Source organism: Polypterus senegalus, chromosome 3 (assembly GCF_016835505.1).
Source record: "Polypterus senegalus isolate Bchr_013 chromosome 3, ASM1683550v1, whole genome shotgun sequence".
Lineage (NCBI taxonomy): Eukaryota > Metazoa > Chordata > Cladistia > Polypteriformes > Polypteridae > Polypterus > Polypterus senegalus.
Genome location: NC_053156.1, coordinates 52,499,291 through 52,517,100, shown reverse-complemented (window position 1 = coordinate 52,517,100; position 17,810 = coordinate 52,499,291). Strand labels below are relative to the sequence as shown.

At 36.8% G+C, this 17,810-nt stretch overlaps 1 protein-coding gene across 1 annotated transcript in view; it reads left to right on the top strand.

Moving 5' to 3' along the window:
- Window positions 1-365: 365 nt before the first annotated feature.
- LOC120526481 (DISP complex protein LRCH3-like) overlaps window positions 366-17,810 on the top strand; it is a 90,559-nt gene continuing 73,114 nt past the window's right edge. Inside the window, exons 1-5 of the mRNA XM_039749647.1 lie at window positions 366-610; window positions 9,840-9,966; window positions 12,957-13,062; window positions 13,297-13,433; window positions 13,646-13,764. Of these exons, the coding sequence (XP_039605581.1) occupies window positions 366-610; window positions 9,840-9,966; window positions 12,957-13,062; window positions 13,297-13,433; window positions 13,646-13,764 (734 nt within the window). The remainder of the gene's footprint in view (window positions 611-9,839; window positions 9,967-12,956; window positions 13,063-13,296; window positions 13,434-13,645; window positions 13,765-17,810) is intronic.

Sequence of the window (17,810 nt, the reverse complement as noted above, 5' to 3'; positions counted from 1 at the left end):
ACAGAAAAAAACAAAAAAAAACTCCAAAGGCTGGAGAAAAAATAAAATCTGTAGGGGTTCCAGACCAAGAGACGCCCAGTCCCTCTGGGCAATCTACCTAACATAAGTCAAACAGTCCTCTTTGTATTTAGCGTTTTCATGGAAGGACCTGATGATGATGGTCACGTAGACTTCTGGCTTTCAGTCCATCAATGTTGGTGCATCAGGATGCTTTGAGTAGGTGGTGGTGGAGGCGCAGGCCGCCACCACAAAGAAACCGGAAAAGAAACAGAAGAGAGTAGGGGTCAGTGGCGGATTTTAGAGCCACCATGAATAGTTATTATGAAGAATTGAACATACAGAGTATCAGTATTAAGTATTACCATATGCTGCTAAATGCTGGCAGTGTGCATTCACTGTATACATTGTGTGTGCAAGATGAGGTTACACTTTTGTTACAATTCAAGAATATTTATCTTTTTTCAGATCTTTCCAAAAATCGTCTGTCAGAACTTCCAGAGGAAGTATGCCAGTTTATCTCCTTGGAGTCCCTCAGTTTGTATCACAACTGTGCCAGGAGCATTCCAGAAGCTGTGTGCAACCTACAGGCCCTCACCTACATCAATATAAGGTAATTAAGCTGTTTTTGAGTTTTGGGGTTTTTTTTTTAAGTTTTTTATTAGCTAGTTTCATTTAGATTTTGATGAATCCTTGTACTTTTATTTTTAATAAAACTAGGCTTTGTTTTTCTTAGTTTAAATACTCTTCCCATCAAGGCTTTTTATTTCCCTGAACCTAATCCCCAAAACCTTTTGTTTTCAGTTGTGAATATGTGCTCTGTATGCTGTAGTTCCCTGTAAAACTAAATATGACATTAACAGCTTTAATCTTGAAAGCTATAAATAGTTTCTATCTTCATAAATTGGGAGAGAGTGTTCTTTGCTTATTCTGAGTGATTGTTTTCCTGACACTTGGTCGCTTAGTACTCAGTACTAGCTTTTAAAAGTGGCTGCCAGGGTTAGCTGCCAGGGTTAGCAACCAGGCATCAACTTTTAGTTGCCAAATCTGAAAATATATTTTGAGTAGCTAACATGCTATGTAATTATATGTCAACTTGCTATTACTTTACAGCATTTCAATCTTAAGTGGTGTCACTTAATATGTCAGTATTCCAACTCTGGTGCACAACCATTCCTTGTGTCCCATTGTTTTTTTTTTTTAAACCTAGTATGTGTAGATTGGGTTTGTATAATTCAGTTTGAGCAATTGTTCCAAAATATTTAAAAACACCTCCTATTCAAAAGTGTGAAAAGTGCAAGGTGGTTATTTTCATTTAAAGTACACACACTATAATTCCATCTTGCAATTTATTTTATAATTTTGCTTTCATGAAATGCTCTACACCAGTAGAGTAGTTAAAGTTAAAATGAACTTACTCATTTCTTACTCCAAGAATTGTAACTATCATTACTGTTTTATAATTAATGCCAAATTTTTCTTACTTAGGAATTGATTCATTTTTCATTGTTTACATTTTGTTAAGGCTGTATACATTGGATGTAACCTTCTTGTTGACATTGGTCTTGACTGGAAGAGTCGCTGTGGAATACAGCAATTGTTATTCAGCACACAAAAGGAGTACAAAAAAGCCACTGGGTAAAGTAGTTATTATAGGAGGATCTCTGTAATTTTAGTTCAATTTGAATTGCTTTAAAGACAGATTTATTGACAAGTTGATTCACACAGGACTAGTTTAACTGATTAACTGACTTTTTATACAAGATGAATGTGGAGGCGTGAATGTGCAGTCCATGAAAAGTTATTGAGATAAGCCATTCAGACAGGAGTAAAATTACAGAGTTCCTATGGTAATAATTACTTTACTTCTTGGTATAAAACTATTCCCAGCTGATTAGTTGAAACTCAAATTTAGTTTTGTTATATTGAAAGCTAAAAACAGGCTGAAGTACATTTGTCAGACCAGTAATGCAGAAATTCAGGAGGTTCTTAGTGAATTCGTATTCCTGTTTGTTTTTTTTTTATTTGACAAACTGACAGCTGCCAAATCGTGGCTATGTTGTGAAATTTAAAGAAACTCAATCATCAGTTCTATAAAATGTTTGTTTATAGTCGTCCAACTGCCTTTAAACCTGAATCTAAACAGTAAAGCCACCCTCTAACTCTGACAAAGACAATCCAGCTGAAAATTGAAAAATGAGGACCTTAAATGACACCTTTCTCAGTAATGCCACAACTCCATTTTACATTCTCATATCTCATCTCTCTCTCTCTCGTATGTATGTGTATGTGTATACACATAATATGTGTGTGTGTGTATATGTGTATAACACTTTGAAAACACATCAGATCTCAATGGGAAAAAGAAATCCTGCTGGATATCTATACTGATATAGACTGGGTAATGTGTTAGGAGCGAAAGGATGCCACATTGTTTGATGGAGATGAAAATGATCAACCTACAGAGCCCTGAATTCAAAGCGCCCAAAATCAGAGTGAAAAATTATGTGGAAGGCTAGTCCATTTTGCCCAAATTTAATTGCAGCAACTCAAAATTGTGCAGCACTTTGTATGGCCCCTGTGTTCTTGTATACATGCCTGACAACATCGGTGCATGCTTCTAATGAGATGACAGATGGTGTTGTGGGGATCTCCTCCCAGATCTGGACCAGGACATCACTGAGCTCCTGGACAGTCTGAGGTGCAACCTGGTGGCATTGGATGGACCAAAACATAATGTCCCAGAGGTGTTCTATTGGATTTAGGTCAGGAAAGTGTGGTGGCCAGTCAATGGTATCAATTCCTTCATCCTCTAGGAACTGCCTGCATACTGACACCACATGAGGCCAAGAATTGTCGCGTGCGCCAGGAGCCACTGTACCAGCATAGGGTCTGACAATGGGTCCAAGGATTTCACCCTGATACCTAATGGCAGCCAAGGTGCCTTTGTCAAGCCTGTAGCGGTCTGTGTGACCCTCCATGGATATGCCTCCCCAGACAATCATTAACCCACCACCAAACTGCTCGTGCTGAATGATAAAATTACATAAGAGTAAAGAAATTTGAATGTTTGTTCTTTTAATGTTTACTTTATTTCTAACTTGTATAATTTAGACAGGATATATTTTTATGGAGAGCAAAATATTATAAGTTGTTTAAGGTTTGAGTTGATTTATTCACGAATAATATTCCTGTCTGTTTTTACCATTCCTACCAAAGATATTTCTGTCAACTAAATAAAAATTCCTTCTATTTAAAATTTAAATAGAACTTGAACAAATACGATAGTTCATAATATCCACGCAGACTTGCACGTAAGAGCGGGAGTTATCCATTTTAACAAGCAGCGTATTGCACTGATCCGAAATAGCTGTGTGTGTACTGTATATATGTAGATATGTATGTATATGTATATATATGTTTATATATGTGTGTGTATGTATATATGTATTTGTGTGTATATATGTGTGTGTGTATGTATGTATGTATGTGTGTATGTATAGATATGTATATATATATGTTTATATATGTGTGTGTGTGTAAATATATATATATATATATATATATATATATATATATATATATATATATATATATATATATGACAACAACACTCATCACTCACAACAGTGACAAAACAATTACATTGACAATCATGTTACGTTATTTTCAAAATGTTTCCTTTTCTTTTCATTGCTTCTTTAACACACTACTTCTCCGCTGCCTGGTATTTTTAGTGTGTATATATATATATATATATATATATATATACAGTAATCCTCGCTATATCGGCTTCAACTTTCAGGATTTTAAATGTAAGCACATCTAAATTTATATCACAGATTTTTAGCTGGTTAGCGCTTTCTGCGGACAATGGGTCTTTTAATTTAGGTTACATGCTTCCTCAGTTTGATTGCCCAGTTGATTTCATACAAGGAATGCTATTGGCGGTTGGCTTAGAAGCTACCCAATCAGAGCATGTATTACATATTAACTAAAACTCCTCAATGCTATAAGATATGCTTCCCGCGCGGTGCTTGTTTGCTTCTCTCTATCTTTCTCACTCTCTCTGCCTGACAGAGGGGGTGTGAGCAGAGGGGCTGTTTGCACAGAGGACACGGACGCTCCTCTACAAAATGCCGCTTTGTTGCGGTGCTTCTGTATACTTAAAAGCATGTATTGATTTATTGATTGTTTGCTTTTCTTAGCGAGTGCTCTCTCTGACATTCTTTGCTCCTGACAGCGCTTCTTTATGACGCGCTCCTTTGAAGATAAGATATGTTTGCTTTCTTTTAATTGTGAGAAAGAACTGTCATCTCTGTCTTGTAATGGAGCACAGTTTAAGCGTTTGACTAAAGGGTGTTATTTCATGTCTAGAGGGCTCTAATAATGTTAACAGGGTGGGAGAGTTTATAAGGGCTTAAAATATATAAAAATAACCATACAAACAAATGGTTTCTACTGATTTTCACCTATCGGGGGTCTGGAACGCAACCCCGCGATCGAGGAGGATTACTGTACTTATCTATAATTAAAAGGCAAAGCCCTCACTCACTCACTCACTCACTCACTGACTCATCACTAATTCTCCAACTTCCCATGAAGGTAGAAAGCTGAAATTTGGCAGGCTTATTCCTTACAGCATACTTACAAAAGTTAAGCAGGTTTCATTTGAAATTCTACGTAACAGTCGATAATGGTGACAACGTCCGCCATGTTGAACTTTCTTATTTATGGCCCCATCTTCACAAAATTTGGTAGGTGGCTTCCTGTGCTAACTAAAACCGATGTCGTGCGTACTTATTTGGTGGTATGACGCCACTGTCGACCGCCATATTGAATTTTCAAAACGTCACTAATTCTCCAACTTCCTGTGTAGGTAGAAGGCTGAAATTTGTCAGGCCCATTCCTTACAGCTTACTTACAAAAGTTAAACAGGTTTCATTTTGAAATTCGACGCGTAATGGTCATAACGGTCAACAACGTCCGCCATATTGAACTTTCTTATTCATGGCCCCATCTTCACGAAATTTGGTAGGCGGCTTCCCTGCACTAACCGAAACCAATGTACATACTTATTTCGGTGGTATGATGTCACTGTTGGCTGCCATATTGAACTTTTCAACAGTGTTTGTTACTTATGGGCCCATCTTCAAGAAATTTGGTACACGGGTTCCCAGCGCTAACTGAATCCTACTTACGTACATATATACGTTCATAGCCTGCAGCTCGGTCGCCGTGTGAGGCGGCATTGGGTCCCCCATCCCAACGCCTCCCACGTTGTTGGCTGCCTGCCTATATAAGACCGTCCGTCGCTCCGGTCTCTACATTCCCTTCCTTGCTTCGCAATGGGATTCACATCTCCCTACTGATAACTACAGCCTTTTTGTTTAATCCACGGCTTCTCCGCTGTTTTATTGTTTGTTTATTACAATTATAGTTATTGTGTAGGTATTTTACACTTACTTTACATTTGTCAGGTACCCATTTCCTTTATCATTCCAACCCCATTACCATGTCTATCGAGATGATCATATTGCACGGCCATATCAGGCTCACTCTTGATATCCGGAGGAACATTATGTCTTATGTATTGAATGACTGGGACAGGTTACGATGTGGACTGATGACGGTACAGGAGATAATTATACTACACAGGAGCACTATAAGAGTAAAATGCTTAAGCTCTTCACCTATGGTTTTGCATCTGAGTTGATGCCTGCCACTGAATTGTTCAGTTGTTGCTTTCAAGTGTACGAAATGGCCAAATATTTTACACCTTTCGACAACTGCCAATGCCTCTTAAACATCTTAGATTCACAGGTGGCGATTTCAGTAGTGGACACTTTGATGTTTATGAATGTTTAAACTCTCAAAACCTGGATGTGATTTTATCGATGAAACCGGTTGTGTGCTCACAACGCTTGACAGATACCAAATGTCACTTCAACACAACAAATCCTGCAAATACTGTAGTAATTGAAACAAACCATGAAACTCAAACCGATTATGACAGCAGTAATCTAAGCTGTGAGATTTGAGACAAGATTACTGTTCACATGGCCAACTGTATGTTGCATCCTTAAGAATAAGCTCAGTGCACAGCTTGGTCATATTACAACCGGAGAGCTGAAGTGACAACATGGTATACAAAGAGATCCTTAACAAATAGTTATTGGCATATTTTCCCTCCGTTAAAAGGTTTACTTTTGTTCTTAATAAAAATTTTAATGCAGTACTTCACCGATGCGTAAGCGCTTGGTATTTTGCTAGTATACTAATAAAAGGCAAAGCCCTCACTCACTCACTGACTGACTCACTGACTCATCACTAATTCTCCAACTTCCCGTGTAGGTAGAAGGCTGAAATTTGGCAGGCTCATTCCTTACAGCTTCCTTACAAAAGTTGGGAAGGTTTCATTTCGAAATTCTACATAATGGTCATAACTAGAAGCTATTTTTCTCCATTTACTGTAATGGAGTTGAGCTCGAAAGCCGTGGGGGGCGGAGTTTCGTGTGACATCATCACGCCTCCCCGTAATCACGCAGTACGTAGAAAACCAGGAAGAGCTCCAAAAACCGCTGAAGAAAACATACATTATATAATTAAGAAGGCAGCGAAACAATTAGAAGCGAGCGAGTGACATATAAAACCATATTCAGCGGCTCACGTGAACTGACGCAGTGCGCAGACAAAAAGCAACAGTTCCAAAGAGTGCTGAACAAAAACCGAATTACACTGCTACGCTCAAATAGACAAACCACACGCCGTGGCTAATAGTAGAGCTACGCCTCTAGCGCCGCGTCAAGTTCGATTCGAGAGGGATGCACTGAGTATGCGCGCTTCCGATTCATTTTAGCCTCGCATCCCCTTGGTTTGAGACGTATGAAAAAAATATGCGGTTAACGCAGAAAGACAGATCACCAATTGAAGCTTTATGAATAATGGATACTTTATTCGATCAATGATTGTTTTGGTAAAGCCATACTCAGTGTATTCATTAGATGAACGGTAAAAAAGTAAGAGCGAGGGGAGGGTAACTTATTGAGGCACGCAGGCAAAACCACAATAGCACGCGGGCTCGATGTACTGTAGTGCGCGTCAACTCGATCTGAATTGCGATCACATTTGAAAAATATATCTTTTCAAAGTTCTATTTCAAGTTCTATTTAGTCCATATGTGTCAAACTCAAGGCCCGAGGCCACATCCGCCCGGCGTGTAATTATATCAGCCCGTGAGATCATTTTATATATTATTGTTATTAATGGCCGGGGATATGAAGCGCTGGTAACACAATAAACTACAGATCCCATAATGCAGCGCTTCAGCTGCCTTGCCGAACACTTACCGTTAATCAAGTCTAGCTTATGATGCTGCAAGTTATTGCGAAGCTAGCCCACACGATGCCGAAGAGAAAAGGTGATTCTGAACATAGAGCCTTTAAAACCGATGGGAGGCTGAGTATATGTTTACTGACATTGCCGGTAAACCCGTGTGTCTCATTTGTGGAGCTAATGTGGCTGTAATTACAGAATTTAATCTAAGACGGCACTATGAGACAAAACATCAAGATAACCTGAAAGACCTGAATGCAATGCACAAGATACAGAAAGCAGAAGAGTTAAAGAAGAATCTGACACTTCAGCAGGCGTTTTACCGTGCAAAATCACAAAGTGATTTCAAGTGAAGCTACTTTTATGGGAGACACAAATGCACCAGTGCAACTTGCCCCACTTTCCCTGTTGCCAAGTAATGTTGAACCAAGTCGGCACTACGGTGTTCCCAAATACGCACTTTGCTGATAAACTGAGCGCACTGCGCACTGAGTTCGCACGGCGCTTTGGTGACTTTGAAGAACAAAAAAAGAATTTTGAGTTGTTTGCAACCCATTTGCCGTCGATGTGGAAACTGCACCTGTGCAGATTCAGATGGAGGTGATTGAGCTGCAGTGTAATGGCACACTGAAGGCAAAGTACGATACTGCAGGCCCGCACAGTTTATTCACTCCATTCCCACAGAAATGCTCCAGCTCTGTCTACATGCGCTCGAACCTTGTGCATGTTTGGTAGCACATATCTGTGTGAGAAGCTCTTCTCAGTCATGAAGACTAACAAAACAGCACACAGGAGTCGCCTCACTGATGAGCACCTGCAGTCCATCCTGAGAATCTCCACAACACAGAACCTCACACCAAACATAAGCGAACTTGTTGCCAAAAAAAGATGCCAGGCGTCCAGCTCTGATAAAATGACATAAGAGCAAAGACAACTGAATGATTTGATTTGTTATTGCTGAAAAGAACAAATTTTATTTATATTTCCAGGTTTTGTTATGCACCATGTTCATATTTGAATTTGTATAATTTTGACAGGATATATTTTTATGGAGAGCAAAATCTTTTGGGATATTTAAAATTTAAGTTTATTTTTTATATAAAATTACATAAGAGTAAAGAAATTTGAATGTTTGTTCTTTTAACGTTTACTTTATTTCTAACTTGTATAATTTAGACAGGATATATTTTTATGGAGAGCAAAATATTATAAGTTATTTAAGGTTTGAGTTGATTTATTCGGAATAATATTCTGTCGACTAAATAAAAATTCCTTCTATTTAAAATTTAAATAGAACTTGAACAGATCGATAGTTCATAATATCCAGGCAGACTTGCGTAAGAGCGGGAGTCATCCGTTTTAACAAACAGCGTATTGCACTGATCACGAAATAGCCTGCCCATTTAATTATTTAGGAATGGATAAATAAATTAAGATTTTGTACAAATAATGTTTTCATTTTCTTCTTTCATGGATTCATGGTTTGACATTGGAGCTGTACCTACCTTCTGCTTGGCAGAGATATCTTGCAAAGCGTATTACATTTTTGTTAAAGAGATCACAGCTAAATTCTCGCCCCAATAGCAAAACCAAAAATGTTGTATATCAAGAGGCCCTCGGATAAGAAAGCTATCAGTATAAATTCTTCTCAATACAAATGATTTGTGTTTTTTTTTGTTTTTATACTGTATATATATAAAGTTTGTCCTGTCTCACTCGCACCTGGGGGTGGGGGCAGCTAGGTCATAATACAGATATATTTACTTCCAAACTAATAGTTGTTCTTGCATTCTCATATCCACTTACTCCAATTCTAAAAATGCAGAGAAGCTCAAGCCTACTCCAACTGAGAAATTTATCTAAAAAAAAGAAATCTTTTTGTATAGATTATACTACTATTATAGACCCAAATGCCTTATAAATATATATAGTATGACTGTGTAAATAGTAGTAAACCTCATTCAAAAGTGTACAGACACATGCTTATGTACTAGGTATTTCCTGATCTGAGGTGGAAAGTTGTATTTCTTCTTGCTTAATTGAATCTTGAATAACTGCAAGTAGAGGTTGGAAAGTTTCTGAGTTCTTTTGGAGTTTGATCATCAGTGGTTTAGTTGTCTTCTCAGCTTAATCTTTTTTTTTTTTTTAGACTCTTGATTTGTTTTGCAGAGTTTGTTGGAAAAGTGTAATTTTTGAAAGTGAAATATTTTTCCTTCTTTTAATGAGCATAGTTATTATAGCTCTGTTACAGCATTAAAGCTTGGTACTTCTATTTGTACTGGCCAGCTGTCTTGTACAAGATGATGTCTTGTCTCTTGACTGAGTGTTTTTGTCTTCTGAGGAATTTTATCATAGTTGTAATGCCATGTTATGGAATTTGTGAAGGACAAACCATATAAAACATCTGCTAGATTCTTTCTTAGCCTGGCAGAAAAAAAGAGTTTATTCAGCAGGTCCTGACCAATTGATTTGCTTTTGTGTGATTCTTATTTTGTTTTTGCTTGCAGTCGAAATCAACTGTCCTCCTTGCCTCCATTCCTGTGTCAACTTCCTCTAAAAGTTCTGAATGCTAGCAATAACAAGCTCTCCACACTGCCAAACAATATTGATACCCTGGTCAACCTCAGACAACTGGTGAGTATTTACAGATGTGTGTGTATGTGTATATACTGTATAATGTGTGTTTGTGGATATGTTACGACTGGGAATCAATTTTAAAAATTAATTAATTGCATAATTATAATGAATTAATCACATCTAACATTAAAACATGCAATTATGAAATAATTGCATAAATTAATTTAGAATCAACACAAAGGTATTTTTAAAATTTAATAGCAATAGTTTAAGCTTAAACAATGACCTGAAACCTGACAAAATAGTACTTGAACAACTACAACCTGAATTTGAATGCCTTCTTAAAAGGTAAGATGAATAGAAGTCAACAAGAAAACTATTGAAACGACTGTACACTGTGAATGCACTGTTAAAGACTGACTTAATTGAAATAAGTATCTATTAAATGGGTATGTATTAAAACTTGTGTTAAAACACCGCAAATATCCTCAGTTGTTCATCACCTTCAACAACTTGATACTTACACTATACTAAGCGAGAAACATTTTTCATATTTTAGTAATAATTGACAAAATGTAAACATAAAGTGTACCTGTATAATGTGTGAAGACTGAAGTCCAAATATCAAATAAACACTTTCACAAAAAGTACAAATATAACAAAACAAGTGCACTTTTATTCAAGAATGTAAATGTATAAAAAGAAATTGGGTTAGGGTATGACGCTGACCTGACTGCTGGGCAGTGTAAGATCTGCTGACATGTAATCAAGAGGTTGCAGGTTTGATTCCGAGCTCGTCCGTTTGAGTAGTGAGCTGCTCTTATTGTTACTATTTTAGAATAAAACGTAGATTTGACTTGAGTCTGTAGATATAGATATATATATGTGTGTATATATGTATGTTTATATGTATATATGTATGTAAGACATGCAGGTTAGGTGGATTGGCGATTCTAAATTGGCCCTAGTGTGTGCTTGGTGTGGGAGTGTTTGTGTGTGTGTCCTGCGGTGGGTTGGCACCCTGCCCAGGATTGGTTCCTGCCTTGTGCCCTGTGTTGGCTATATATATATATATATATATATATATATATATATATATATATATATATATATATATATATATATAGTGTGTGTGAATATATATATATATATATATGTATATGTGTGTGTCTGAATTGAGCATTGCTCAAAGGAATCAAAGATCTTAAATTTTTATAAATATAATGTAAGATTTTAAAAGTTTAAGACAATGTACAGAAATTATAATTAGATGTGATATAATAAAACTGATGAAGGCATCTCGGGTCAAAAAAAGAAAATGTCCCTACTGCACCAGAGTACGGACATTTGAAGCAACCTGAGCTGACTGCTTCATATATCCCAAGTGAGTCTTCATCCATGCTTCTCACAGATTTCATGTTCACCCAGCTGAGGAAGAGAGACCTCCTTTAAGGCTGTGCATGAGAGTAATCTGTTATGTCAGAAACATACCCTAGAAGTACTTTTGGGTCAGATGAATGAGTCAATTGAAATTGCCCCCTTTAGCGCTCTCCAGAGGCTCCATATGTTCTTGACAAGGCTGCATACTTTAATTATATCTTCTATGCAGTCCTGTGGGAGTCTAAATTGCAATAATGCTGGAGTAATATTGCCCAGTGTAATAGGAGAACAAATTGCCACGGCAAGTAGTTCTGTACCAACCCAGCATTAAACTTTGTGGTGGTACATTTCTCAAACAGGAAGACACCTTGTCTAGTTGGTCAAACTGCATCTTTTTTTTTTTGTTTTTTTACAGTCATTATACTGTGCGCTTTAGTAAGGTCCTTTGTTAAATAACCAGTTAGCTACAGTATAAATACAACAGCCCAATCAGCTTGTAAGGCATTGCAATAGTAAATTCTGTTTGAAATAACAGTTTTAGAAGTGTATCTTTTGTGGAGAGATGCACTTTTTCTGCATTTCAGAATCATTTTCTTTTAAGGTTTTCATAATAAAGCACATAAGAATTTTAAAACTGGTATAATTCCTTGCACTGGATGTATTTCACATATGAAAGACAAGATGAAATACTGAGAAAACAAAACATTCAGCATAACTCTGAATTGGTTGTACGTACTTGATCTACAGAGATTTGTTTTTTGTTTTTTCTTCTCTTTTGTTGGTTTTGCCAGCTTAATAATAGAGTGGTTTCTCATTTAACTTTTACATGTCATCACAGCTAATATGCAAATGAATCATTATAAGTGAGAGAAAGAAAGATTATGTTTTGTACAATGAGAAAGAATCTCTTGCTTTTTACTTGCATCTTAAATTCAAGATCGAGTAAAAAAAAAAAAAGTTATTTACCTGCCATTTTTACTGACCTATTAACATTTAAATGAGAAGTTAATTTGACAGTGACGTTGCTACCATTTTAAGAGTCAAAATATATTAAGGCGAGATAAAAACAGTTTAATGATTTTCAAAATGACATTTAATATTCTTGTTCTGATGTGCCCAGGTAAAGTTTGAAAAACTATCTTCCACATTGCAGAGTTTAGGAACCAACTTACTATTTTGAATTAAGGCTCTTCTTGGCCCTACTTTGGGTTGCATAGAGCAAGAGGTTGGTCAAGCACAACTGGAGAGAAAGAGGCAATGGAGTTGGGTATATAAGGTGATAGAGAAGAGATTTTAACGTGGGAGCATTATTTTCTGATGATTGTACCAAATCTGATCCAAGCCATCTTCCTTAACACAGATAAATGCGCAACTATCATTACATTTCTGAACATTTTAAAAATGATTAGTGTGTTGTTTTTTAGTAAAATTTATAACTGAATTCATAACCTTTTCTGTGATTTACTATATTGTATTTTTGATAAGGCTTCTTTTTAATCATTTGGCTTTAGCACTGTGTCTTTGTTACACTTGAAATCTTCTTGTTGTAACTTAATTAAAAAATAATGGAGCTCATTGATTATGTGTATAGTTTTTATCTAACACTGGCTTGGGCAAGGTTTTTTCTGTTTCTTGTCAGTTTACTGTTGATCTTCTTTTTCCTAAAGGATGTGAGCTGTAATGAAATCCAGTCACTTCCACCTCAGCTGGGTAGTCTGGAGTCTTTACGAGATCTTAATGTTCGCCGTAACCAGATATCTATCCTACCTGAAGGTAATGTTAGTGTACTTCATTTAATTATGAAGTATGATTTTGAGTGGGAAATTTCAGAAATAATCACTCTTTCAAATCCCACTATAATTTTTTTTCTTCTCTCTGTTACTTAATTTTATTATTAGTAGTCCTAAATGTGTATAGGGATATTTTTTCTAATTTGATTTCCTCACTCATTATAGCATTGCTTCATTTTTCTAAAATTCTGTTTTATTTTTCATGTATTTTTGACAGAGCTGTCTGAACTTCCATTGGTTCGACTAGACTTCTCTTGTAATCGTGTGACTAGAATCCCTGTGTGTTACCGACATCTTCGACATCTCCAAGCGATCATTTTAGATAACAACCCACTTCAATCTCCTCCAGCACAGGTTAGTTTTGTTAATCTCAGGATTTAAGAATTTCAGTTCTTTCAGTAGTCTCAAAATTTCACATTAAGTATGAATTGCATTTATAAATAATACATATTTGATATTGGAAAAATTCAGTTCAGTAGTGTGGCTTTTTATATTTTATCATTTTTCCAGAGTGGACTAATAAGGCTACCACTGAATAAAAGTCTGATTTTTTTCTTTCTCTTCAGGTGTGTACAAAGGGCAAAGTTCATATTTTTAAGTATCTGAACATTGAAGCCTGTAATAAAACTGTGCAAGAGCTTACAGATTTTGATAGAATGGTCAGACCGACCAATTTTACATCATGGTGAGTAAACAAAATTTCTAAACCTTATGATTGACTATTTTCTCAGTTGATGTAGCTTTTAGTTTAGGGTTCTACACTATGGTTCATGTCAAGTTCACAGTTATTTCGAACACCATAACACCTAACTCGAATAAAGATTTCTACGATTGTATTGTGATAGATGTGTTTTAAATAGCTCTCTGCTTCAGTTAAACCTGGTGGGCATGGCTAACATTTAGTCAGGCTCTGTACTTTGCAGAATGGCCTATGCTAGAGTGATGTTTGAAGTTCTTGGGAGCTTGCTTACTTTAACTTTCATAAGCTGATGCTATAGCTGGATTCTTAGGCATCACAAGAGCGCCAAATTTTGCTGATGTGCACCTAGCAGCTGATCTTACTTGGTCAATTCAAACCACTTCCGTAGCCAAAAAGTTGAAGTTATGTGTCCACTTTTTTTGGTGAGCCTACCTCTTCCCCCATTCTATAGTGGTACCATCGAGAGTGTTCTGACCAGCTGCATTGCCATCTGCTTTGGAATTTGCAGTGTCTCTGACCGCATGGTTCTGCAGTGGATAGTGCATGCAGCAGAATAAATCATTGGGACCTCTCTGTCTTTATTAATTGTTGCATCTGCAAAGCCTGCAGCATTGTGGAGGACAACTCTGTGAGGGTCCGGGTGGGCTTTTAGCTTCTGGTTGCTTCAATGTCCAATGGTGCAGTGCAAAAAAAAAAAAAAGTATACAATACTAATAAGAAGATCTATGAAGCACTCAGTAATCCCTGAGTTAAAAAAAAACAAATAATCCTAACATAAAACGGGTTTTAAGCACAGTCATCAGGTTCTTTATTTTTCTCCTAATTTTGCCTAAGCTCAGTGTAAGGTCCTCTCTGTCTCCCCAGCTCACCCACAGGTTGCTCAGCCGGTGAGGACTCCAGCAGTTGTGGTCGTCCTTATCGACTCCCATTTTGGCTGCCTAAGTCAACATCCATCAGACCGCATAGGGTCAGCTGTCCTCCCATCTACCTTTTCGCGCTCCTGGCGTCTCTCAGATCCCTACGAAGGACTTCACCACCATTGAATTCGCTGCTCCATTAAATGAGCAGGACAATCTGCCCCTAGAGCAGCGACTGTTTGTCCTTACACAGGGCTACCAACTGCTAGTGGTGTACAGGCACCGATACTATGCTGTCTCGCAGTCTTACCTTGTTCTGATCTGATTCTGTCTTTTGATCCCTCCTTCTAACATGCAGGCTCCTCTTATACTGCCACTTCAAGGTTTGAATGAGGCAGCTGACTGACCCACTTACATTTGCATGTGAATACATGATCAGCCAAATGCCCCAATCAGTCCTGAAGCAGCACCTGCCTGCATACTCCCACACCCATTCAAGCCTGCACACTGAGTTGATTATTTAAAATTGAGTTTTGTCACACCCAACGGTATCTTTCAAATGTGAAATAAGCTCTGGCCTGCATGATCAATATGTTTTTTTATGATACCACACAATGCATTTAATCATTAGTTGGAATCATATGGCTTGCCCTTTTCAGTGTACAGTTACAGACTGCTGCTAACCAAATATTTGTTGCAGTTTTTCCATTGTTTTTCATAATAAACTAGATTAGACCCTCAAGCAGTTTAGATAAAGAAAGTTGCAAAGATTATTTTGATTTTAAAGTGCTGTACAGCTGTCTAGTTATGTATTTGTTAAAGGAAATGTTTGGAATTTTTCAAGTTGAAGTTTTCTTCATACTATATATGCATTTTCCATGCATAATTGTGTTTAATATTAAGTTCTTTCTTTAAAAAAAAATATATATATATATATATATATATATATATATATATATATATATATATATATATATATATATATATATATATATATATATATATATATATATATATATAGTATCTTGCTTGATCTGGCACTTTGCAGTGAAGGATTTAGAGCACAGAGGAAAAGCTTAAAACTTACCAAATAAACGCCCATCGCCAAGAAAGCTTTTGGTTATTGGTCCGGATGTTTTGTTTTTCCGACATGTTTGTGACAAGAAAAGGGATCTGTAAATACTCATTTATCTCATTTTCCTGGTCCTATTTTTCTAATAGGCAAAGACATGTTTTGCTAATTACTTGTGTAATTTATTACATAAATATGGAAGTGAATCGAAACAAACCAACCACATGGAAGACTATGCGCAAAGCTGGTCTTTTTAAATTGACTGAACTCATAATATTAGTGTGTGTGGTTTTGTTCAAAATGACATGTGTAAACTAATTTACAATGTATGTGTAATTGGAAAATGAGGATCAATACTTGACAACTGTCTAGGCTTCATAGACATGCTGCGCTGGCGTTTGTCATGCCCACGGCTAATACGGGATACAAGTTTAATGAGAGGACGCAGGATATAAATGAGAGTTTTGATCACTTTGTAACTAAGTTAAAATTACTGGTGAAGGGCTGTGCTTATGCAAATTCCGAGACTGTCTTTGTGGGGATTGACAGTTAAAGCGGTGGGAGAGTCACGCCATCATCTCCCTCCCATTCACCTCATTTCGCTCTGAGCTGAGCTCCACAGCTAACGCAGTCTTCCAGAAGCAACTTTGTGACGCTGCCACCAAATACTCACAGAAAAATCCACAAGTTAATACACACGCTGTCTCTACAGTTTCTTCACACTCTGAATTCTCAAGGCACTACTTACAAAAGGTTACATTTACAATCGTGTTACGTTATTTTTAAAATATTTCCTTTCTTAGCACAAGCACAGCTGAGAAGTACTCCATAATCGTTAAAAATAACGCATTTAATCACACTTTCCATTCCAAGCAAAGGGAAACTTCTGTCAATGCATGATTTTGTGGTACACGATTACATTGATCAGCCCTTCCCGATTCATTTTACCCTCGCACTCTTGGTTTGAAAAGAAGTATGAAAAAATATGAGGTTAACACATAAAACAGATCACCAATTGAAGCTTTATGAATAATTGATTCACCATCAATAATTGTTTTGGTAAAGCCATACTCAGTGTAATCCTCCTTCTATTTTATAATTTAGCCATGATTAAATGAACGGTAAAAAGTAAACTAAGCAAGGGTGACTTATTCAGGCAGGCAGGCGACAGCTCAATAGCTCGAATTTGGATATAAGTAGGTTCTATTTAGTAGCCAGAAATATCTTTGTTAGGAATGGAAGTTGAATTTAGTCTTTAAATTTCTATGGTAAAGAAAAAGTTATGCAATGATGACTACATTTAACTATATAAAGTCAAAACCTTTATATATAAAGTCATTCCTGAATATATAAAGTCAAACCTTGATTATATAAAGTCACTGTTGGAATAAATAAAGTCAAAACTTGAATATATAAAGTCAGCGCCGGTATACATAAAGTCAAAACTTGTTTCTGAATATATAAAGTCAAAACTTGAATATGTAAAGTCATTCCCAAATATATAAAGTCAAAACCTGAGTATATAAAGACGGCGTTGGAATATTTCTGAATACAGTAATCCCTCCTCGATCGCGGGGTTGCGTTCCAGAACCCCGCGATGAGCGAAAATCCAGCAAGTAGAAACCATATGTTTGTGTAGTTATTTTTATATATTTTAAGCCCTTATAAACTCTCCCACACTGTTAACATTATTACAGCCCTCTAGACATGAAATAACACCCTTTAGTCAAAGTTTAAACTGTCCTCCAGGACAAGACAGAGATGACAGTTCTTTCTCACAATTAAAAGAATGCAAATAGATCTTCTTCTCTTCAGGAGCAGAGAATTTCAGAGGGAGAGAGAGAGAGCCGCAAAGAAAAGCAAACAATCAAAAATCAATACTTGTGCTTTTAAGTTTGCGGCATTTTTAGAGGAGCGTTAGTATCTTCTAAGCAAACAGCCTCTGTGCAAACAGCCCCTCTGCTCACATCTCTTCCGTCAGGCGAGAGAGCGTCAGAGAGAGAGAGGGAGATTAAAGCAACAATCAAAAATCAATACGTGTGCTTTTAAATATGCGAGCACCGCAATAAAGCGGCATTTTTTAGAGGAGTGTCAGTATCTTC